We start from the raw sequence: 25,448 nt of genomic DNA on the forward strand, positions 1-25,448 counted from the left end.
AACGTTTCACTTTCATGTCATCAATATAGCATCAATATTAAGTACAATTAATGAAAAATAGACGCATCATGATATTAACTATAATAATATTTAATTTCTAATGGTAATAATGTCATCAAACCACCTTAAGTTTCGTAGATTTGAATATCCAATACACAGCTGTACCCAGAAAATTATACACTGCAGAATCAGTTTTTAATAACAAATTGAATTGAGCTCTAAATATGTCGGCAATCCTGCAGGTCATGGCCTTCGTGTAATAGCCTATTGTTTATTGTAGTGTGTGTTTTGTTCTGAAATTCAATCAAGTCGGCTATGATTTAATAAAATTAGTTCTCAAAACTGACAAGAGGTGGATTTTGGAAAATAGGAAAGTTATGTAGGAAAATTGATATTTCACTGAAAACTACTACTTTTCCGAAAAACTTTGGATGCCAGGCATGAAAATGAGGGGTCACTCATTAAAATCCGTTTAGCCGTTTTCCCGTAATTTCTATTACCAGTTCAAATTATATATATATATATATATATATATATATATATATATATATATAGATTTCTGTTACTAGAACGGCAATAGGATGCTTCTAGATGCTGCTAAATGTTTCTAAAAACAATTTTCTAAACGCAATAGTTCCTCTGTGGTTCAAATCACGACACCGACGTTCATTGTTCACAATAAATTTCCCTCTACTCAAAACTCTGCACCCTTTTAAATTCGCATGTGTGTTTCTTCCCACTTCTTTTAATTTCACTTGAAGTTTCATGGTATAAGCCACTTTCATTAACCGTAATTTTCTCGCTAATCAAGAAAATAATCAAATTTTTAGGCTACTCGCCTTCTCTCGTAGATCTACAGGGTGTAAACGATATGAACTGCCAAAATTATATGCACCAGAGGTCTGCATCGGACGTTTTCGTTCGAGCGCCAAGTAGTTCATAGCATAATCCGATAGGTAGCGCACATGCATGATGGGTAAAATTGTCGCGAGCGATAAATCCTCGAACGGTATAAGCCGAGCGTTAGACATTCGTTCTTGTTACAGTAATGAACTGTGTAGTAACATCATAGATGTTTATCATTTCAAAACTTTGCAGTGTTTAACTAACCTCTCCATAGTACAACTACTACAAAACTTCATTTAAAATGTAATATAAATGTTGTAGGTAATTCCCCCCCCCCTCCAACAGGAGTGATTTTGTTTTTGCCACATCTGATAGATGTTATTAGATGTAAATGTAATTATTATAAACGGAGAACACAATCACGATAATGCAAGAACTGTATCAAGTTTTCTAGTAATAATAATCTCTAATAATTAGTGTATCAATCTTTGCGTCTGTAACAGTTGTGCAGCATGATTATTCGTTTTATTATATTTTCTGTGACGTTATCTCTGTACTAATATTGTTATTAATCTACTGCTATAGCAATAATATTTTGTAAAACGTTTCTACATTGTCGCAGTATATAGACGGAACACTACGTATGGACCCTCCATATTTTTATAAATGTGGTAAATCAAATATTGAATAATTATTAATTAGCAATAATAACTGTACATCGAAGTTTTTCATACTATTTTATTTATAACTTCATGTTCCTGTTTTGGTACGTTCCATTAAACGTTTGTCATAAACGCAGGAAATAAAGCCTTATTTTTACCGTGTGAGCAAAACATATGTGTATCTTATCTGTCGCCTTCCATACAAGATAAGACATGTCGGTGAGATGACCTTGCACTGTGCTTCTATTTATTACGAGCGTATCACGACCGATCTTATCTCACTCGAGAGTGCAACATTCGACCTAGTTCAAGCGAGCGATTTAACTCCAATGCAGCACTCTGATATGGACAGTACATATCGGTCTATTGAACAAAATGTCTAGTGAAATTTAATTAGCTATTTCTTATAATTTTATCTTTTATTTATAGAATACCATGTTTTTAAGATTGATAGTACTATGTGAGGTTCGAGGATTCATGACCATCCTAGAACAATACAAAATTGTTAGCTTTGTCTTTCTTCAGAAACAAGTGAAGCCCGGACTCGTTTTGTGCAAATATGGCCAGTATTGAACCCTGTTCCTCAACGAGATGCTTATACATTACTTTCTCAAGTTTTGTACTTTGCCGATACTTCTCGCTGTAGAGTCGTTGAGTCTGCAACATTATGTGGTGCTCGAAAATAGAAATCATATCGTAGAATAGTTATGATCTGAAGACTTATACAAGGTCCTTGAAACTTCTGGAAAGAACTGTTCTGAGTTAGGAAAGTTACATCAGAGCTAACCAGAGTTGGGCCCTAATGGAAAAGTCTACATTGCCAAATCTGGTATTGGTTCGAGCTGAAATCTGCTGCTTGAAAAAATGTTTCCGAGCTTACTTACAACTTCATAGACGTTTGTGTAAATTGTGAATTATTTGGTGCATATGTAGCTGCGGAAATACATTCAACAACATTAATAATAATAATAATAATAATAATAATAATAATAATAATAATAGACTAATAATAATAATAATAATACCAGAGGAAGAAACTTACATTGAAAGACGAAAAACAAAGGATGTGAAAAATATCAGTAATAATACTGTTTGTATAATGAAATGGTCGGTAATTCTTGACTTGCGAGTCAACCCCTTAATACACAAGCAGGGCGGAGGGGTAAGGCATGATCTGCTCTCCCTTAACCATAATTTCATTCAACGTTAAGCAGTTTGAGTATCCACCCCTCCTACATTCCCCTTTTCTGTGTATTGCGGGTTGCATTTTATATGACGTAATATTTGCCGACCACTGGCATAATGGATTCATCTTGTGGACCTCTCGAAAAGAACCAAGGAAGAGACTAGTGAAGTGCTTTGTATAGAGTGTGGCATTATGTGGGGAAGAAACATGGAAATTACGACAAAGTGAAGAGTAACGACTAGAAGCATTTGAAATGTGGGTATGGAGAAGAATGGAGCGTGTGAAATGGACAGACTGAATATGAAATGAAGCTGTGTTGGAAAGAGTGGATGAAAAAAGAATGATGCTGAAACTGATCAGGATGGGAAAAAGAAATTAGTTGGGTCACTGGTTGAGAAGAAACTGCCTTGTGAGGGATGCACTGGAAGGAATGGTGAACGGGAGAAAAATTCGGGGCAGAAAAAGATATCAGATAATAGACGACATTAAGATATATGGATCATATGCGGAGACAAAGTGGAAGACACAAAATAGAACATATTGGAGAATGCTGGGTTTGCAGTGAAATACCTTCCCTTAGGCAGAAAACTAAGAATAAATGGTGATCGGGTTACGGAACATGAAATGTCTTTACGATTTTAAACATAATGGCTTGGCTTTAACATCTCTTCAGTAGCCTCTCGAAATATACAGTGAATTTGGAGGACTTTCTATGTTATTTGTCTATGTTCAGAGCTAATTTCACCTACGCAGAACATAGAATCTGCTGATGGTATGTGCGGTAATCAGTATGCTACGAATAAATCACAGACAAATGCATTTCAGTGCTTTATGTAAATGAGAAATATGATTAAATGGATAACTCTATGTAATAAAACTAATAAGGACGGCTTCAAGGGTCGAGGGTCGGTCGCAGGACGCCGTCACGGCGCGGCGCGCCTAGTGTTGTGTGCGCTCTGTGCATAACAGCTATTACACAGTTTTGTTCTGTTCTTGTCTCAACTACTTGAAAGAAGTGATCGATAGAGAATCCTCATTGCAGAAGACTACTGCCAACTTCATAACGAAAACCTCAGCATTGCAATGAATTCAACTCCAGGACTTACTCACCTCAACTGTAACCTCGCTTACAGTCCTCACGTAATGTAACGTGGTACGAGAACGTTTTTAATACTACCTATCCGTTTACCCTGCTTAATGTATCAATGTTGAAAGTTCAACTACATTTAACATCAAATATAAACGTGACGGTAATGAATTAAATTTGTATGTATGTATTTAACCTATTTATTTACGTGTGCACTGCAATTGGGTATATTTTCCGTAACAGTGATATACAATAACATTACAGTAATTAATTACGATAACATTAAAATAATTAATAACATTGCAATAATTACAAAAATAATAAATTACAATAATAACAACAATAAAATCACAATAATTACAAAATCAATAAATTACAATAATTACAACAGAAATAAATTGGAATAATTACAACAGCAATAAATTGGAATAATTTCAACAAAGAAATTGCAATAATTACAGCAATAAAGTTACAATAATTACGGAAGCAATAAATTGGAATAATTGCAACAAAGAAATTGCAATAATTACAGCAATGAAGTTACATTAATTAAAAACATCAATAAATTAGAATAATTACAACAATGAAATTACAATAATTACAGCAATAAAGTTACATTAATTACAAAAGCAATAAATTAGAATAATTACAACAATGAAATTACAATAATTACAGCAATAAAGTTACATTAATTACAAAAGCAATAAATTAGAATAATTACAACAATGAAATTATAATAATTACAGCAATAAAGTTACATTAATTACAAAAGCAATAATAATTGCAGCAATAAAATTACAATAATGACAAAAGAAATAAATTTACAATAATTATAACGATAAAATTACAATAATTACAAAAGCAATAAATTACAATAATTACAAAAGCAATAAATTGCAATAATGACAACAATGAAATCACAATAATTACAAAAGCAATAAATTGCAATAATAACAACAATGAAATTACAATTACAACAATAAAGTTACAATAATGCAACAGCAATAAATTAGAACAATTACAACAATAAAATTGCAATAATTACAAAGCAATAAATTACAATAATTACAAAGCAATAAATTACAATAATTACAAAAGCAATAAATTACAATAATTACAACAATTAAATTATAATAATTGCAACAATATAGTTACAATAATGCAACAGCAATAAATTAGAACAATTACAACAATAAAATTACAATAATTACAAAGCAATAAATTACAATAATTACAAAAGCAATAAATTACAATAATTACAACAATTAAATTATAATAATTGCAACAATAAAGTTACAATAATGCAACAGCAATAAATTGGAACAATTACAACAATGAAATTACAATAATTATAACAAAGTTACAATAATTACAGAAGCAATAAATTGCAATAATTACAAAAGCAATAATTTACAATAATGACAAAAGCGATAAATTACAATAATTACAACAATAAAATTACAATAATTACAAAGCAATAAATTACAATAATTACAAAAGCAATAAATTACAATAATTACAACAATTAAATTATAATAATTGCAACAATAAAGTTACAATAATGCAACAGCAATAAATTAGAACAATTACAACAATGAAATTACAATAATTATAACAAAGTTACAATAATTACAGAAGCAATAAATTGCAATAATTACAAAAGCAATAATTTACAATAATGACAAAAGCGATAAATTACAATAATTATAACAATAAAATTATAATAATTGCAAAATCAATTAATTACAATAATTACAATAATCACAGCAATAAAATAACCTAGATAAAAAAGTAAAATTATAATTATAACTATAAATAAATGCAATAAACATAGGATTTTAAATAAAGACTATATAAATAATGGCTACTATAAAAAATAATATAGCTATAAAATTTGACAAGTTTCCAAGTAATGTGCACGACAACTAATACATTAGAGTCTAGGCAAAAAGTTTTAAAATAAACAAAATGGATCTCTGAGGTAATGTACACACGTGTTGAAATAGAGATGCGATACATGATCACTAACAAAGAAATATTCACGTGTTGAAAGAGTCCATAATTTTGTGGACAAGCAGCCATGCGATACGTCTGTGCATTGTGTTCCAGGATGCATTGTTTGTACAATTAAGGTCATTTATATACTGTTCATTGACGACAAGACCAGTATACGAGCCTGGTTGTGTAAAACATTTAGCTTACTAGAAGTTAAAAAAAAAAAAAACCAATAAATTGGGTCAATGAAATAATGAATTTCTCTTTATCTGTAATGTCTAGATACTAGAGTATTTTCACAATAAGAATTGAGACAGTTAACATATATAATGATTTGATTATCCTGAAAATGGAAAAACAATAGAAGTACAGTAAAATTATAGTCCTGTAATATTGTATACAGATATTAAACAAACTTGATACATAATTATATAATATAGTATTGTAGTAATGTATTATATGAGTATATTCATTCATTCATTCATTCATTCATTTCACTGCAAACCCAGCTTTCTCCAACCTTTTCTATTTTCTGCATCCCTCTTAGTTTTCTCATATGATCCATGTATCTTAATGTCGTCTGTCATCTGATATCTTCTTTACCCGAACTCTTCTCTCGTTCACCATTCCTTCCAGTGCATCCTTCAGTAGGTAGGTCTTCTCAGCCAGTGACCCAACCAATTCCTTTTCCTCTTCCTATTCAGTTTCAGCATTATCCTTTCTTCACCCACTCTTTCCAACACAGTTTCATTTCTTACTCTCACATTGTATACTTCACCTGACATAATTAGGGCCATAAAATCCAGACGTTTCAGGTGGGCAGGACATGTAGCACGTATGGGCGAATCCAGAAATGCATATAGAGTGTTAGTTGGGATGCCGGAGGGCAAAAAACCTTTGGGAAGGCCGAGACGTAGATGGAAAGATAATATTAAAATGGATTTGAGGGAGGTGGGATATGATAGTAGAGACTGGATTATACTTGCTCAGGATAGGGACCAATGGCGGGCTTATGTGAGGGCGGCAATGAACCTCCGGGTTCCTTAAAAGCCAGTAAGTAAGTATTCTGTCTGTCCACTTCACACGCTCCATTCTTCTCCATATCCACATTTCAAATGCATCTCTTCTCTTCGTCGTAATGTCCATGTTTCTGCCACATAATACAATGCCACACTCCATATAAAGAATTTCACTAGTCTCTTCCTTAGTTCTTTCTCCAGAGGCCCGCAGAAGATGCTCCTTTTTTGTATTAAAAGCTTCCTTTGCCATTGCTGTCCTCCTTTTGACTTCCTGGCAGCAGCTCATGTTACTTTTTATAGTACAGCCCAAATATTTGAAGCTGTCCACTTGCTCTACTGCTTCATTTACAATTCGCAAGTTTATCTTCTATATTTTTCTTCCTATAACCATGGTCTTCGTCTTGTTGGCATTTATATTCATGCGATACTGCTCACAGCTGTCATTTAGCTTCAGTAGCATATTCCTTAGTATCATCTCCTATTCTGCTAACAACGTCATATCACCAGTAAATCTTATGCACTTTATTCTTCTTTCTCCTACTATCACTCCTCCCATTTTCTGAAAACAGTTCTTCACTAAATCCTCCAAGTAGATGTTGAAAGGGTAGGTGATAAAGGGCATCCTTCACGTACTCCTCTCCTAATTTCACTTCCTTCTGACATTTCTTCTCATATCCTGATACATAAAAATAATTATTTTTAAAGCTAGTTTATCCCTGAGGAATAAAGGAAACCTGTTAGCTTGTTTTACTAGAAATAAAACCGTAAGTACTTACTAGATTGTACTGTACAACAAGGTAGGTCATGTTTGAATCCCGTGTCTGACTCATATTTTAAATTATTATCGAGGAACTCTAGTTACAAACAACTTATAAATACCATGGACTTCATGACTGGAGAGGAATTCATGTACCGGCTTAGCCAGGCGGAACAATCGACACGCAACTCATCTCATACTGATGCAAAGCGAGATTATTTTGCGCTGAATGCTTATAGAGAATCCTGTCTCGTTCAATAGTTATCATTGCATGTTACTATCTGTTCTATAGCGTACGAGAATGTATTGAAATAATTATTTTCCAAGTTAATTAGGTACTTGATTTATTGGTGAATTTCCCACTTCAATCGTCCGATATTACAGGATAAGATCGAAGAAGCCATCTGGGTGCTTACTGAACATCGCTACACAAATTCGATATCTCGTAGCCTTAAGCCTTAACAGATGGCAACTACGATATCGTACAATGTGGTAAAGATTTTTGTTTATTGATTTATTCCCTGTTACAGTGTGATCAAAAATTAAATTCATGCTAAACAGCAGTGACGAATATAATTTATTCTGTGTCCAACGCTAGTATATCGTTCGAAATTAGTCCGATCTTAATAAAAATGTAAAATTCTTTAAAAAATTACTTACTAATAGCTTTTAAAGAACCCAGAGGTTCATCGCCGTCCTCACATAAGCCCACCATTGGTCCCTATCCTGAGCAAGATTAATCCAGTCTCTACCATCATATCCCACCTCCCTCAAATCCATTTTAATATTATTCTCCCATCTACGTCTCGGTCTCCCCAAAGGTATTTTTCCCTCAGGTCTTCCAACTAACACTCTATATGCATTGCTGTATTCGCCCATACGTGCTACATGCCCTGCCCATCTCAAACGTCTGGATTTAATGTTCCTAATTATGTCAGGTGAAGAATATAATGCGTGCATTTCTGTGTTGTGTAACTTTCTCCATTCTCCTGTAACTTCATTCCTCTTACCCCAGATATTTTCCTAAGAACATTATTCTCAAACACCTTAATCTCTGTTCCTCTCTCAAAGTGAGAGTCTAAATTTCACAACCATACAGAACAACCGGTAAAATAACTGTTTTATAAATCCTAACTTTCAGCTTTTTTTTTTTAGAGCAGTCTGGATGACAAAAGCTTCTCTACCGAATAATAAAGGTATTTCCCATATTTATTCTGCGTTTAATTTTCTCTCGAGTGTCATTAATATTTGTTACTGTTGCTAAAAAAGTTCGAATAATACTCAATTTTTCTACTATTCCTTTACTGTTTACATTTGTTTTTAAATCTTTTGTATTGTTCCTACTATTATATCTTATTGCCCTTCAAGAATTTCGTTATTCGTAAGTTGTAAGTCATTACTGGTGTTATTATTTTAATTATTGCACTTGTTCCTGAATCACGTATATAACTTGTAACCGTAAATCATCGCTTGTAATATCCCTTTATTATTCTTAACTGTTCCATTATTCATGAATTAAGTATTAGTTTGAAAGTGAAAGTCAAACTTTGTTATATTAATCTACTATTGATTATCTTTTAAGATCGTGCATTTACTCTGAAACGGTTAGACATTCTTGTATATCTTTTGCATTGATTATTCCTCAAACATCTCATTAATCTTTAACAGGATCCATTCTTTCATTAAGGTGCATTCTTCTACATAATTCATGTGAATTGTAACTGTGACCACTATATTATAATTTTACTATTGTTTATTGGTTGTAAAATATGTATTTTGATTCAAAATATAACCCTAATATACCTCAGGGTGAAATAGGGTTTATTAAATTGGATAATAAAAAAAAATTCGAATGTTATTACATTCCTAATTAAGCATCTAACTTTAAAATATCATGCTGTAATGCTTGTGTGATTATTTTAGTTCAGCCTGTGGTCCGCGGACCCCTAGATGTAGAGATCCGCGGAAACAAGGTATGTTTTCTATCGGTATTTTCTCTCAAATTAACTACTGTACATCATGCTGTCAGATTTCCCTCACTTTGTTGGAATATTGACTTGCTTGCTTCAGACTTTCCAGACATAGGAACGCAGGAATGAGATCGCCTGAGGGAATTCTTTATATTTCCAACGATATCGGAGATCATGGCTGTAAAACGTGGGTCCCAACCCGAGGAGATTATATCGATCTATAACAGTTGTATAGAGGATGCTAAGGAAAGTACATATCGACGAATGCACCATCATTCACAATCTCGCTATTTCACTTGTGGAATACCCTACCCAGTGACGTCAGAGACTGTCAAAACAAACTTATTAAGCGTCTTCTTATTGAGAAGAGTTCTATGCAGTAAACTGAATATTCTAAATTTATTGTAAATGTTTACAAATCATTACTCTTTTGTTTCTCTTGAAATTTGTACATACAGTTTCTTTATTTATATGTCTGGTCATTTTCTTTAATCACTAATATATTAGGAAGTCAATATAGGCCTATTGCAATAGTATTGTATTGTATTTATTAACATTCCATGGTATTCATACATTGCTTACAGCTAGAATATGGAACAAGTCAAAAAACTTAATACGATTATAAAATCTTAATTTATAGTCACATTCTAGTTGAAATATATACAGACGAGGTTTACAATATAGTCTACTAGTACAACTACTAGTTTTAGTATCAATTTCATGAAGTGTTATTGAATGTCATGAATTCACCTACAGAATAGAAGGCGTGAGAAATTAGGTACTTCTTTAATTTGGCCCTAAACAATTTTATGTTTTGAGTTTCAATTTTTATATCGATAGGGAGGCTATTAAAAATTTTTACTGCCATATAACGCACTCCTTTTTGATAGCACGATAGACTTGCCGATGGAGTATGAAAGTCATTTTTTTGACGTGTATTTATGCTATGAACTGTTGAATTAGTTACAAAATTTTCACGATTACATACGAGGAAGATTATTAATGAAAATATATGCTGACAAGCCATGGGCATTATTTGTAGTTTTTTTGAAAATAGTCCTACACGATTCCCTAGATTTGGCACCTACTATTATTCTAATTACTCTTTTTTGTAATAGGAATATATTGTTACTATCTGTGGAATTTCCCCAGAATATTATTCTAAAAGTCATTACCGAGTGGAAGTATGCAAAGTATATTGTTTTTAAGGTATTGATATTAACTATCTTGTGCCTAGATCTAATAGCAAAACAAGCTGAATTTAGTAATTGCATTTCCGTTCCATTATTTATTTATCCTCTCTGCATTTCTTTTGTATAATGCCTATTTGTAGTCTAGTGGTGTGGTAGGGAAGTCCTAATAGTCTTAAATCCACGTGATGAAATAAATAAAAATAAATGAATAGATAACTAAATTTGTAAATAAATGTATTAATAGAGAAATAGGTAATTAATTAATTAAGTATATAAATAAATAGACAAATAATTGAATAATTTTAGTAGGTTATTTTACGACGCTTTATCAACATCTTTTGGTTATTTAGCGTCTGAATGGGATGAAGATGATAATGCCGGTGAAATGAGTCTGGGGTCCAGCAACGAAAGTTACCCAGCATTTGCTCATATTGGGTTGAGGGAAAACCCCGGAAAAAACACAACCAGGTAACTTGTCCCGACCGGAAATCGAACCCGGGCCATCTGATTTCGCGGCCAGACGCGCTAGTCGTTACTCCACAGATGTAGACAATAATTGAGTAAATAATTGATAAATGTATACATGAATAAATTGATAAATAAATAAATAAAATACACCAATTAAATAAATAATAAATAAATCGATTAATAAATAACCAGTTACATAAATAATTAGGTAAATACATAGCTATATAAATAGATAATTAATTGAATACATAGATAAATAAATACATAAATAAATACATCGATATATAAATAGATAAATAAATAAAGAATGAATAGATAAATAGATAATTAATTGAATACATAGGTAAATAAATAAATACGTAATTTAAATATTAAATACATAGATATATAAGTGCATAAATAAATAAAAATTAATAGACAAATAGATAGATAATTAATTGAATACATGGGTAAATAAATAAATAGATAAATACATAGATATGTAAATAGATAAATAAATAAATAAACAATGAATAGATAAATAGATAGATCATTCAGTACATAAATTAATTAATTAAAATAAAATAAATAAATTGATTAAATAATAAACAAATAGACAAATACATAAATATATAAATAGATAATTAAATAAAATAAATACATAATTAATAGATAAATAGATAGATAATTAATTAAATACATAGATAAATAAATAAATAAAATAAATAAATAGATAAATACATAGATATGTAAATAGATAAATAAATAAATAAAATAAATAAAGAATGAATATATAAATAGATAGATCATTGAATACATAAATAAATTAATTAAAATAAAATAAATAAATTGATTAAATAATAAATAAATAGACAAATGCATAAATATATAAATAGATAGATAATTAATTGAATACATAGATAAATGTATATACCTATATACGGAATTCTGTTCTACGTTTCACTGAGATACATTTTATTTAATCGAATTAGTTTCTTCGAAATGCCACATTCAATAAGAATATTATGTGAAACTTCTCTCTTAACAGAGTATTATTATTATTATTATTATTATTATTATTATTATTATTATTATTATTATTACTATTATTATGCAATACGCTAGTTATGGGAGTATCTAAAAGGTCATAGGTCTCACTGTATATAAAGCACAATAGGAGAATGTAAGACTGGTTTCAATTATTAGTCCCGGGTTCGCTCCTAGAAAAGTCAAGACGAAATTCCAACTCATGATATTCCTTGCTTTCAGGTGATGTCAAAGTGCTGCTATCAGCCACTGTGCAGCTAAATTCTTGGCACCGTAAAGTTTTTTGCTGCTTCCAACTGGTCATGGCATTACTTGTGATTCTTTCACTGATAAATAAAGTTATGTGTAATGCCGATGCATGCTACGTTTCGAGCTAGAAGGTCATTAAAGTAGAAGTTCTAGCATTTAACGTTACCTGCATACTTAAATATATTGCTTTAGTTTATGGCTACTTCTAAAATACTGAAGTTTCTAACTTTATAGTATGTTTGCATCATTGGTTGTCATAGCAAAGTATATCACTTTGTGTGGCGTGTTTGTACTATATATGGGCGCCCTTACAGTTTAAAATTATCTGCTGGCTACACCCAATTCACTTCGCAACCCGCTTGTCGATATTTTCACGTACAAAAACCTACGCGTAAAGACAATAATAAGCAATCCTACAGTCGCTCTCAAACCTTCTGACGTTTGCAGGTGTATTGTACTGTATTTATTAACATTCCATGGTATTCATACATTGTTTCACAGCTAGAATATGGAACAAGTCAAAAAAACTTAATACTATTATAAAGTCTTAATTTATAGTCACAGTCTATATGAAATATATATAGAAGAGGTTTACAATATAGTCTACTAGTACAACACAAAGTTTTAGTATCAATTTCATGAAGTGTTGTTGAATGTCATGAATTCACCTACAGAATAGAAGGCGTGAGAAATTAGGTACTTCTTTAATTTGGCCCTAAATAATCTTATATTTTGAGTTTCATTTTTTATATCGATAGGGAGGCTATTAAAAATGTTTACTGCCATATAACGCACTCCTTTTTGATAGCACGATAGACTTGCCGATGGAGTATGAAAGTCATTTTTTGACGTGTATTTATGCTATGAACTGTTGAATTAGTTACAAAGTTTTCACGATTACATACGAGGCAGACTATTAATGAAAAGATATACTGACAAGCCATGGGCATTATTTGTAGTTTTTTAAAAATAGTCCTACACGACTTTGGGTTTGAACGGGTTACATCAGCTGCTTGTCTATTCGGATGACGTGAATATGTTAGGAGAAAATCCACAAACGATTGGGGAAAACACGGGAATTTTACTGGAAGCGAGTAAAGAGATAGGTTTGGAAGTTATTATTCGGTTGAGAAGCTTTTATCAGCCAGTCTGCTGTCAAAAAATCTGAAAGTTAGAATTTATAAAACAGTTGTATTACCGGTTGCTCTTTATGGTTGTGAAACTTGGACTCTCACTTTGAGAGAGGAACATAGGTTAAGGGTGTTTGAGAATAAGGTGTTTAGGAAAATATTTGGGGTTAAGAGGGATGAAGTTACAGGAGAATGGAGAAAGTTACACAACACAGAACTGCACGCATTGTATTCTTCACCTGACATAATTAGGAACATTAAATCCAGACGTTTGAGATGGGCAGGGCATGTAGCACGTATGGGCGAATCCAGAAATGCATATAGAGTTGCATATTGGGAGGCCTGAGGGAAAAAGACCTTTAGGGAGGCCGAGACGTAGAAGGGAAGATAATATTTAAATGGATTTGAGGGAGGTGGGATATGATGATAGAGACTGGATTAATCTTGCTCAGGATAGGGACCAATGGCGGACTTATGTGAGGGCGGCAATGAACCTCCGGGTTCCTTAAAAGCCAGTAAGTAAGTATTGCCATATAAAGCACTCCTTTTTGATAGCACGACAGACTTGCCCATGGAATATGAAAGTCATTTTTTGACGCGTATTTATGCTATGAACTGTTACTTTTAAAGTTTTCACGATTACATACGAGGAAGCGTATTAATGAAATAATATACTGACTAGCCATGGGCATTGTTTGTATTTTTTTTAAATAGTCCTACACGATTCCCTAGATTTGGCACTTAGTATTATTCTAATTACTCTTTTTTGTAGCAGGAATATACTGTTACTATCTGTGGAATTTCCCCAGAATATTATTCCACATTGTACAAGATACAGTAATGGAGGAAAAAAATGTTGAATATTTCCAAAATTTTACTTTTGTAAGCTGTACCTAACCCTTTCACGTATACTTTAGGTCAGATGCTTGTGTTGAGAGTCCGCCACTGAGATCCGAACGGAGTGTTCTATACTCCTCGATTAGTATTACGTCATATGTATTGCGGCTTGCGTCTAGTGATGTGAATACAAATTTGCCGATAATGCCGTAGGCCATGTAGTTGATCTTGTAGGAAGATGACATAGTACAGCATTTTCACTTTGTATGATCTAACACGAAATGTAGAACTATTACCTCTGGTTTGTGTGTCTCTGTGTGTGTGTGTGTGTGTGTATGTGAGGGGGATGTGGATGTGGGTAGTCAGTGAGTGGGTGGATGGACGACGTAACATCCCCCCCCCCTTCTTCGTCAGCTCTCGTAATGCCAACTATACTTCTCACGTTGCATTATCTTCCCGGCTCAAAATTGGATTTCTCGTGTAATTGAGCCCTATGTGTTAGGGCCTGATTCTTGGAATGTAACGAAGACATCAGCTACATTGATTCACCTCCTTTGCTTTGTGTGATTTTTAAACGAATTACAAACATCCAGTTAAATGTAACAATTTATAGATAACTCAAATACGGGAGGTTTTATGTTTTCTTAAGAAAAGTATATTCCTTGCAATGAAACGTGACCGTTACATTCATTATATAGCAAATAATTTCCTTTGTGTATGTCTTGTGAAATACGAATAAATACAGGGTGAGTAAAAAGTATGGAACAATGCTTGTAACATTCCTATTTCCAATTTTATGAAGAAACTATTTATACAGAAGTTGTAGGGTATCAAAGAAGGATTATTGCAACATGTTTTCAAATACTACGCTTTTCATTTACATACTAGGTTCAAAAAGTTCCCGGAATTTGCTAGCATCATAGAAACAACGTACCTTAAACACTATTCTACAGCATTCCCTCCAAAATAGTTGCCTTCCGCAACAACACACTTTTGCCAACGCGTGTAGAGTTCCTGGAAGCAGGCTGGAAGCCATTTTGTGAAACCCGTCTTAGTGCTCTCGTCGCGTTTGCGATAACCTCTTCAGCATTGAATCTCCGTCCTTTCAGATGACTTTTCAGACGGGGAAACAGAAAGTAATCAGGTGGTGAGAGATCAGGAGAGTATGGTGGGTGATCCAAAGCAGTTATGTTGTGCCTGGCAAGAAAATTCTTTACAATAATTGCGCGATGAGCAGGTGCATTGTCATGCATAAGGAACCAGTTGTTTTCTACCCACTTTTCTGGACGTTTCCTTCTCACTGCGTCCCAGAGGCGACGGAGGGTTTCTACGTACAATTCTTTCGTTACAGTACGACCTTCTGGAATGAACTCATGGTGCATGAGACCCTGAGAGTCGAAGAAAACTTCCAACATAACTTTGCTTTAAGTGTGCTTAAATGCGACAGGCTCATGCCAGTAGATTTACTGGCATGTGAAAGAACTCCTGCGGGACAAAATTCCGGCACTTCCTGCGATGCTGATATAACCTCTGCAGTTGCGAGCGTCGTTAAATAAAACATAACATTTAAAATAACTTTGCCTTTGGAAGTGTCCCTAGGACATTTTTGCTTCCGAGGAGATGTTTTCGATTTCCACTCAGATGACTGTCGTTTAGGGACTGGGTCGTACAAGTAGCACCAGTTTCATTTTGTTTAAGAAATCACCATTTTCATCAGCCATACTGATCATGTCCCCAGCAAAACACAGAACTTGATGTTTGTACTTTGCTCTGTGGACATAATTACAAAATGCGACGAACAAACGAAACACTATGATAAACAATTGCCTACAACTCAAAACCAATAATTGCCATTATCAACAAACTTTAAGGAAATGACATCATGAATGTTACCAACAAAACAAATGTATAATATCCCTTGTTATATATTAATACGAAAAATGGTAGTAAAATTCCGGGAACTTTTTGAACCTAGTAGTATAAAGAATGTGCCAAGGAGTCTGTATTTTTTAAATGGTACTCATTTCCCCCTATTTGGATTCTTCCGGTCTCAATACGTACAAAGTCATATTTTTTGCCATTTATTAATTATGTATTTTTAGTAGGTTATTTTACGGCGCTTTATCAACATCTTAGGTTATTCAGCGTCTGAATGAGATGAAGGTGATAATGCCGGTGAAATGAGTCCGGGGTCCAGCACCGATAGCTACCCAGCATTTGCTCGTATTGGGATGAGGGAAAACCCCGGAAAAAACCTCAACCAGGTAACTTGCCCCGACCGGGAATCGAACCCGGCCACCTGGTTTCGCGGCCAGACCCGTTAACCGTTACTCCACAGGTGCGGACTATAAATTATTGTTTTTTTTTTAATTACCTCTTTTAATGACAATGTATATGTACTGAATAAGGGAAATTTTGAATGCTTCAGTACACCAATTTGAGGAGGCTTTGGATTAAACAACTGCAGACAAAAGCTAATAGAAAGAAGTGAATGAAGTTAATAAAAATAATTGAATAACAATATTAATATAATTTAAATTTATAATTTAAAAAGACACATTGTAGGATATGTACTATTGACGTTTAACTGCAATATATGGATTTTAAAGCAAGAAATTGTTTTAATGTTTAACCATGTTATTCACTTGTTTCTATTAGCTTCTGCCTGCAGTTGTTTAATTCAAAGCCGCCTCAAATTGATGTATTAAAGCATTCAAATTTCCCTTTCTTCAATATATATACATTGTCATCAAAGAGATAATTTTTACAAAACAATGGTTCAAAAATAGCAAAAAAAATATGATTGTGTACGTACTGAGACATGAAAAATCCAAAAATGGGGAAATAAGTACATGGTGCTATTTAGAAAAGAACAGACTCATTGGCACAGCCTTTATAAATTAAAAGTATAGTACTTGAACACATGTTAAAAATATTCCTTCTTTGATACTCTACAGCTTTTGTATAGTTTCTTCATAAAATTAGTAATATGAGAGTTACAGGCATTGTCCCATACTTTTTACTCACCTCGCATAAAAGAGAAATATGGTTAGCAACATGACAAAAGAACACTTGTAATATGTAATGGTAGCTACGTCATTTTCGTGGAGCTCTTTCGGAATTGTTAAGGCGGCCTTGAAATATTAATTGTTTCTATAACCTTTCCTTGTATGACCGTGCAAAAAGTTGTATTACGGACCTATATATAAACACGTAAAGTTAAGCTTTATAGCATTTATGTGGAAAAGCCAACTATGCATAAAATAAAATCACTTTTCACACTGGTAATTATTTGATGCACTACTATAAAAATACAGTAATACGATATCAATGTTCAAGTTTTATTTAGTCACAGAATCTAAGTGAAACACTTTATTTTCCAAAAAATTGTTAGAATAGTAATATGCGTTACAAGAGCGGTATGTTGAAGTTTTCATGTTCGAGGAAAAGTTTGAAAAAGCGAAACTTAGTTGAGCTTTTTTAATTTCCGAGAATTGAAAGAAAACATGCCGCTCGTGCATCGTACATTATTTTGTGCGAAGATCGTTTATTACATACCTGAAAGAGGAAATTCTAATTAGTTGCAATGAAATCTCCATCTTGGTTTCTGTTCAATGACGACAAATTTACAAAACAAAAATATCTATCTTCAACATTGTTGCTTTAAAATGTTTTCTGTGTTTACTATAATCCAGCAGGCCGTGATATACGTCTGTCTTTTTTTTCCCCCAGTCTATGGAATCTTGTTGATTTTTTCACGGCTTCCTTAATGTTACTTGCATCACGAATGCAGTAACTTTAGTGGAGTTGTAGAGTTTACTTAATTTTTGCAAATATTTAAAAACAACAATTAACATTGCAATTTAGGTGAAATTGCAGTAGTAAGTTTCCAATTTATAATTATTACTATATTGAACGTCTCTAAAAATAATATGTTAAAAGCCTAAAGCAGTAAAATGAATATGTCACTTAAGCGGTAAGAAGAGGGAAATTGTTATTTGTGTTAGGTTGGGAATAATGAATGTGGAATTTTAGACTTTCCGCGGATTGGTTTTGTGCGGAAACCAAGCAAATACGCACGATCTCGCACAAAGTTGTTTTACTGACCTATATTAACGCGTAAATTTAACCTTTATAGCATTTGTGTGAAAAAGCCAAATATGCATAAAATAATCACTTTTCGCACTGATAATTATTGGATGCACTATTATAAAAAAATAATACGATATAAATTTTCAAGTTTTATTTAATCACAGAATCTAAGTTAAACACTTTAATTTTCCAGAAAAGTGTTAGAAATAATGTTACAGATTCACGGTATCTACTTACATAATTATTTATTCCAATATCTCTTAAGGGCACTAGAAAAAGAAGATCGGGATAGTTCATTTTCTCAATTTAAGTCATCCTCTCTACCATCTACATATTTTGTTTCTCCTAGAATATTTTTAGCAATCTACGACTTGTTCTGAATGGAGTTTTCGATATAGCCTTCGGCAAATTCTTCAACTTTCACTCCCCAAGGCGCTTCAGACAAGTGATATCGCCTTCTGCATTCCCATGCAATGTTGCTGATTTCTTCTGAATGAATAGCGTTCTTATGTTCTTCCACTTTTTCTGTCACAAATTCCGATACAGCAAATTCTACACTTCTGAGATGCTGGAAGTTTCATTGTCTACTGCCTTCCAGATCACACAGACAAAATATTATACGAGCATGTATTATAATTTGTTTATCTTCGTATCTATGGAAGTTACATTGTTGTTCACGATATTCGCGATTCTCGCTTTTTTTTATGACTATGGCATTTTATAACCCAAATAACTTCAAAATCAATGTTTTTATATTATTTCATTTTATTTCCACAGCTGTCGTGAGAAAATATTGCATGCTAAAGCTACCTAAAGTCTTTTTAGACCTTGTATCATTATTTGTGAAACCGGCTTCTCTTCGTTTCATGGAATTCACGCTCACCACTCATGCAGAAAAACGCCATTTCACGAACTTATAAAATACTATTGTATAGACATCACCTTAGCCCAGTGATGTCAAAGCAAGCGCATTTTTCTGACCTTAACGTCGTGCGCGGGCAGCAAGCGCTATGTATGGAGAGAGGAAGGGTTGTGTATATGAATAAGCAACCTGTTGGATTAAGAAAACAGTGGTGCACAAACTTCAAACGGAACGTGAAATTTTATATCGTTATTTTTATATGGCTTCTTTCTGTTTAATATTATCTATATTGTCTGTAAAACAAAAGTACTAACACTGATTTCTTAATATTGCACTTGTGTTTTAAATCTTAATAATATAATAGAGAGTTAAGAAGGAATATTCACTTAAATTCCATAGAAGTATAATATTATACTGTATTAAGTGGATGAAACACATCATTCATAAAGAAAGTGATATTCCAAAGAAAGAGATTGAGTATGACATGATAAGTTGGAATTTATATTGATGGTATCTTTAGCCTTACAAAAGTAATCAATAAACTAATCAAAACAATATTACAGTACAAAGCAAAGTTACCTAGGTACTGTATCTGTTTTAAGTGTAACTAATATTACATAACAAAACTCTTATCGCATTATGCTTTTAAGGTGATATTTGTGAGCAACTTCCTATCATCAGAATATTAAATTATTTTCTCGAAATGTGCTGAAGCTATAGAGCTGACATTTTTACAACACATGGGCACGTACCTTTTGCTTATGATGTAACAGTAGTTGCTTTGTTAATTCATTCCTTACAAACAATTTCCATGCGAATATTTTAAATATTGTCCATACACTATCTTCAGTAATACATATATACGGTACCGGTATATTAGATTTACGAAAACATTCTGTAAGGCTACTAAATAAATAGGTCTATACCTGAAAATTTCACTTTTCTATACGAAAAGTTGAGAAAATATTTATTTTGAATAAAAAAATCAAACTTGTGAAAAATGAGCATTAAAATTAAAACTTACATTCTTATAATGCACTTATACTTCTCAGGCAAATCTAAAAATTAACATGGCTACAGTTTTAATAAGTTCTCTTCTCTTTATCTATTGAATCAGTGCTGGCCATCTCTGAATATAGCTCGATCAAGCGGCAAATACCACCTCTTTCATCTGTCTCTTTCCTTTCCGCTGTAAAGCGCTCAGGCTCTCCTGGGCTCTAAAGCGCGCGCTTGCTCCTGTGGGCATCAATTGACATGCCTGCCTTAGCCTATAAAATGTTCAGCTACTTACGAAAGTAATACGTTTCACTCATGAATATAGTCATCACATATTCAGATAAATGAATAAAACAACGATTTTCAATTTAAGCATTAAGAAATTGAATAATTAAAATCTGTACTAAAATATACGAAGTAGGAATGTTATATTCATTCTCAAGAATAATTTAATTGACAATAAGCTGTATGACTGAAGAAACTCGTAAACCAAACTGTCCTTCTAAAATGTGTTTCTAACAGATAACCGTGAGGTTATTGCTAAATATTTCGCGTTGACATGTAATGATATAATTATAGTGAGACGTGCATTCATTTTCCACTTTCTGATAGTAAAATCTCTTAGGATGCGAAGTTGATGTAATAATTCATGGCATGACAACCCATGGAGGGCAAATACCGACAAGCCAACTGCTGGTATCAAGTCTACGTGCCTTAACGTTGGTGAACGATTTTCCAACCAGACCCGAGTTCGATGGGATTTAAGTGTGCTTAAATGCGACAGGCTCATGTCAGTAGATTTACTGGCATGTAAAAGAACTCCTGCGGGAGACAAAATTCCGGCACACCGGCGACGCTGATATAACCTCGGCAGCTGCAAGCGTCGTTAAATAAAACATAACATTTAATTTAACATTTAATGAAATCATGACCATTCATCATATAATCACACAATAATCATAACTATTACCATCATCAAATTATCACAATCATAATTATCGTCATCATGACATTATTATCAAATCGTCACCATCATATCATCACAGTTACCACATCTTCATCATAATTATCACAATCATGATATTATCATGAGATCACCATAATGTGGTATGTATGTATGTATGTATGTATGTATGTATGTATGTATGTATGTAATACTACTACTACTACTACTACTACTAATAATAATAATAATAATAATAATAATAATAATAATAATAACAGGGAGCATCCTAATTAAATGAAGCACGATCACTTAAAATAACATTTAAAGTAAATCTAATTTGTATCTTAATCCTAAGTTCGAACTAAAACCCACGAGTATATGTTCATACCTGCACAAGTACCTTTCAGCACTACACTTATTTCGCTGTCAACTCACTCACTGCACTGGAACTACGACACATTTCACTAATTCTATCCTGATTTTACTAACACTTCAAAAACATTTCACTGTTCAAATACTTTGCACTGCCACTATGTACTATAAAGCTTCACTGACAGAAACACACTTCACTTACACAACACACTTCACTGACACAACACTCTTCTTCACTGATGCAACACTTCAATTACATATATCAATTACACCCTTTAAATAGTGTGTATAATATACTACCGTCTATTAGTAAAGTCCTTAAGCCTATTTTAAATACATTTTTGGTTATTGGTAAAGCCTTTAGTAAGTCTGCAGGTAAAGCGTTCCAGTCCCTGATAGTACGATTGAGAAAAGAAAACTTTCCAGTGTCCGTTCTCTGTCTTCTTTCCCTCAATCATCAAGTCTTCATTATCAATTAGGATTTATTTATTCTTACTATTGATTTAGGTGTATGACGTGAATATGTTAGGAGAAAATCCACAGACGATTAGGGAAAACACGGGAATTTTAGTTGAAACAAGTAAAGAGACAGGTTTGGAAGTAAATCCCTAAAAGACAAAGTATATGATTATGTCTCGTGACGAGAATATTGTACGAAATGGAAATATAAAAATTGGAAATTTATCTTTTGAAGAGGTGGAGAAGTTCAAATATCTGGGAGCAACAGTAACAAATATAAATGATACTCTTGAGGAAATTAAGCACAGAATAAATATGGGAAATGCCTGTTATTATTCGGATGAGAAACTTTTATCATCCAGTCTGCTGTCGAAAAATCGGAAAGTTAGAATTTATAAAACAGTTATATTACCGGTTGTTCTGTATGGTTGTGAAACTGGACTCTCACTTTGAGAGAGGAACATAGGTTAAGGGTGTTGAGAATAAGGTGCTTCGGAAAGTATTTGGGGCTAAGAGGGATGAAGTTACAGGAGAATGGAGAAAGTTACACAACAAAGAACTGCACGCATTGTATTCTTCACCTGACATAATTAGGAACATTAAATCCAGACGTTTGAGATGGGCAGGGCATGTAGCACGTATGGGCGAATCCAGAAATGCATATAGAGTGTTAGTTGGGAGGCCGGAGGGAAAAAGACCTTTAGGGAGGCCGAGACGTAGATGGGAAGATAATATTAAATGGATTTGAGGGAGGTGGGATATGATGATAGAGAATGGATTAATCTTGCTCAGGATAGGGACCAATGGCGGGCTTATGTAAGGGCGGCAATGAACCTCCGAGTTCCTTAAAAGCCAGTAAGGAAGTAAGTATTGATTTAGGTGTATTAATTTAAGTAAAGTTAATAGAATATTTTAAGTTCTTTCTTATGCTTTCAATATTTAACACCATCATCATCATCATCATCATCAAATCATCACCATCATATCATCAGAATCATCACATAATTAACATCGTTGCATCACCGTCAAACCATCACTTTCATCATATCATCATCGTGTTTTAAAAGACTGTCTAGGATAGGTCGTCTCTCAGAGTATTTGGACTAATACCATTTTGACATTGAAGCGTAATGCCACTTCAAAACTTAGGCTAACAGAAGGTTCGGTGGACCGCAACAAGATGCATCGAGTGTCGAGGATTTTTGGAGGTGATTTTCTCGCGCCATAACCTGAGACGCCGCACCTCACCCCTTGCAGCTCAGTCAGATGTGTTTGTGGACGGATGTGCCGCGATGTTGTGTATCGACATGAAGCTGGTATCTCGTTTGCGTGGCGAGAAAGTGAAGAGGAGACTCCTGGACGACCGACGGCAGCCGCCACCGAGTACCCACGAGGTCATCCCCAAGAGGGACAGGTCGAGGTCCCTTTGCGTGGACACGCTCACGCCGCTCATCAGAACGGGGTTCGATTCCAAGTCGGCGCCGTCCAGAGACCTCCCCCTCCACAACCTCCACAGGAGAAGGGCGTCCTCCGCAATGTAAGTTTCTGTGTTGTTTTTATTACCGCCATATCTCTCTACCAGCGACTTAGGGAAGAGAGGCTGGTTGGTTTAAGTACCTTTAGATATGACGAAATTAGTTATTTATGATACCAGTTCGTAAAGGTTTTCTTTTTGGTACTCGCTTCGTTTCACAAGATCCAAAAAGATGACACTACGAATGTGTATCATACAATGTTTTTCTACGATATATAGCACAAATTTACATTAAAAAAATATTACAAGTTGCAGAGGTTAAAAGATCACGATTTCACGGCCGTCTAAACTCAGAACCATTAAGAAATAAGTATCCATGGAATGACAGCCTGTTTAGTGTGTATAGTTTTTCGTGTTTAGTTTGTATAGTTTGTTTGTGTGTTTAGTTTGCATAATTTATGTGTTTAGTCTGTATAGTTTTTCGTGTTTAGTTTGTATAGTTTGTTTGTGTGTTTAGTTTGCATAATTTATGTGTTTAGTCTGTATAGTTTTTCGTGTTTAGTTTGTATAGTTTGTTTGTGTTTAGCTTGTATAGTTTGTGTGTTTAGTTTGCATAATTTATGTGTTTAGTCTGTATAGTTTATCGTGTTTAGTTTGTATAGTTTGTTTGTGTGTTTAGTTTGCATAATTTATGTGTTTAGTCTGTATAGTTTTTCGTGTTTAGTTTGTATAGTTTGTTTGTGTGTTTAGTTTGCATAATTTATGTGTTTAGTCTGTATAGTTTTTCGTGTTTAGTTTGTATAGTTTGTTTGTGTGTTTAGTTTGCATAATTTATGTGTTTAGTCTGTATAGTTTTTCGTGTTTAGTTTGTATAGTTTGTTTGTGTTTAGCTTGTATAGTTTGTGTGTTTAGTTTGCATAATTTATGTGTTTAGTCTGTATAGTTTATCGTGTTTAGTTTGTATAGTTTGTTTGTGTGTTTAGTTTGCATAATTTATGTGTTTAGTCTGTATAGTTTTTCGTGTTTAGTTTGTATAGTTTGTTTGTGTGTTTAGTTTGCATAATTTATGTGTTTAGTCTGTATAGTTTTTCGTGTTTAGTTTGTATAGTTTGTTTGTGTTTAGCTTGTATAGTTTGTGTGTTTAGTTTGCATAATTTATGTGTTTAGTCTGTATAGTTTATCGTGTTTAGTTTGTATAGTTTGTTTGTGTGTTTAGTTTGCATAATTTATGTGTTTAGCCTGTATAGTTTTTCGTGTTTAGTTTGTATAGTTTGTTTGTGTGTTTAGTTTGCATAATTTATGTGTTTAGTCTGTATAGTTTTTCGTGTTTAGTTTGCATGTTTAGATTGTATAATTTAGGTGTTTAATCTGCATAGATTTCGTGTTTAGTTTGTATAGTTTGTGTGTTTAGATTGTATAATTTATGTGTTTAGTCTGTATAGTTTTTCGTGTTTAGTTTGTAAGTGTATAGTGTAAGCTCTCTTGGACTGGCTCCCCAAGTGCAGTAGATCTTCAGCTCACCCTAAAGTACTGTAGGAGGCCGTTACCCTTATGCGAGTCCAGGCTTTTCATATTTCATATTTAATTAAAAGGTATATAAGCTATTTTCATTCTCTAGGTATGAGAGACATTTCCATCAAGTTTTGACAAACAGGTACCATTTAGTTACACCCTGTATTATATTGGGTTATGGTAGTTAGGTTAGATTAGGTTTTTTATTTTTCTAGTTGGTTATTTAACGACACTGTATCAACTACTCGGCTATTTAGCGTCTACGCTACACCTGTAGGTTCATTGGGATGCTACAGGGAAACCCGGAGCT

At 33.3% G+C, this 25,448-nt stretch overlaps 1 protein-coding gene across 6 annotated transcripts in view; it reads left to right on the plus strand.

Annotated features, from left to right (window-relative positions):
• The window catches only part of LOC138713870 (GTPase-activating Rap/Ran-GAP domain-like protein 3), an 878,969-nt gene that overhangs the window by 629,652 nt on the left and 223,869 nt on the right, over positions 1-25,448 (plus strand). For 2 of the 6 annotated variants that reach the window (XM_069846339.1, XM_069846341.1), the window contains exon 2: positions 23,279-23,689. The exons of 3 other annotated variants lie outside the window; for them this stretch is intronic. In XM_069846339.1, the coding sequence (XP_069702440.1) occupies positions 23,445-23,689 (245 nt within the window). In that variant the 5' untranslated portion in view covers positions 23,279-23,444. The remainder of the gene's footprint in view (positions 1-23,278; positions 23,690-25,448) is intronic. One more of the 6 variants, XM_069846340.1, reaches the window with a different exon arrangement.

The sequence above is a fragment of the Periplaneta americana genome, chromosome 14 (genome assembly GCF_040183065.1).
Source record: "Periplaneta americana isolate PAMFEO1 chromosome 14, P.americana_PAMFEO1_priV1, whole genome shotgun sequence".
Lineage (NCBI taxonomy): Eukaryota > Metazoa > Arthropoda > Insecta > Blattodea > Blattidae > Periplaneta > Periplaneta americana.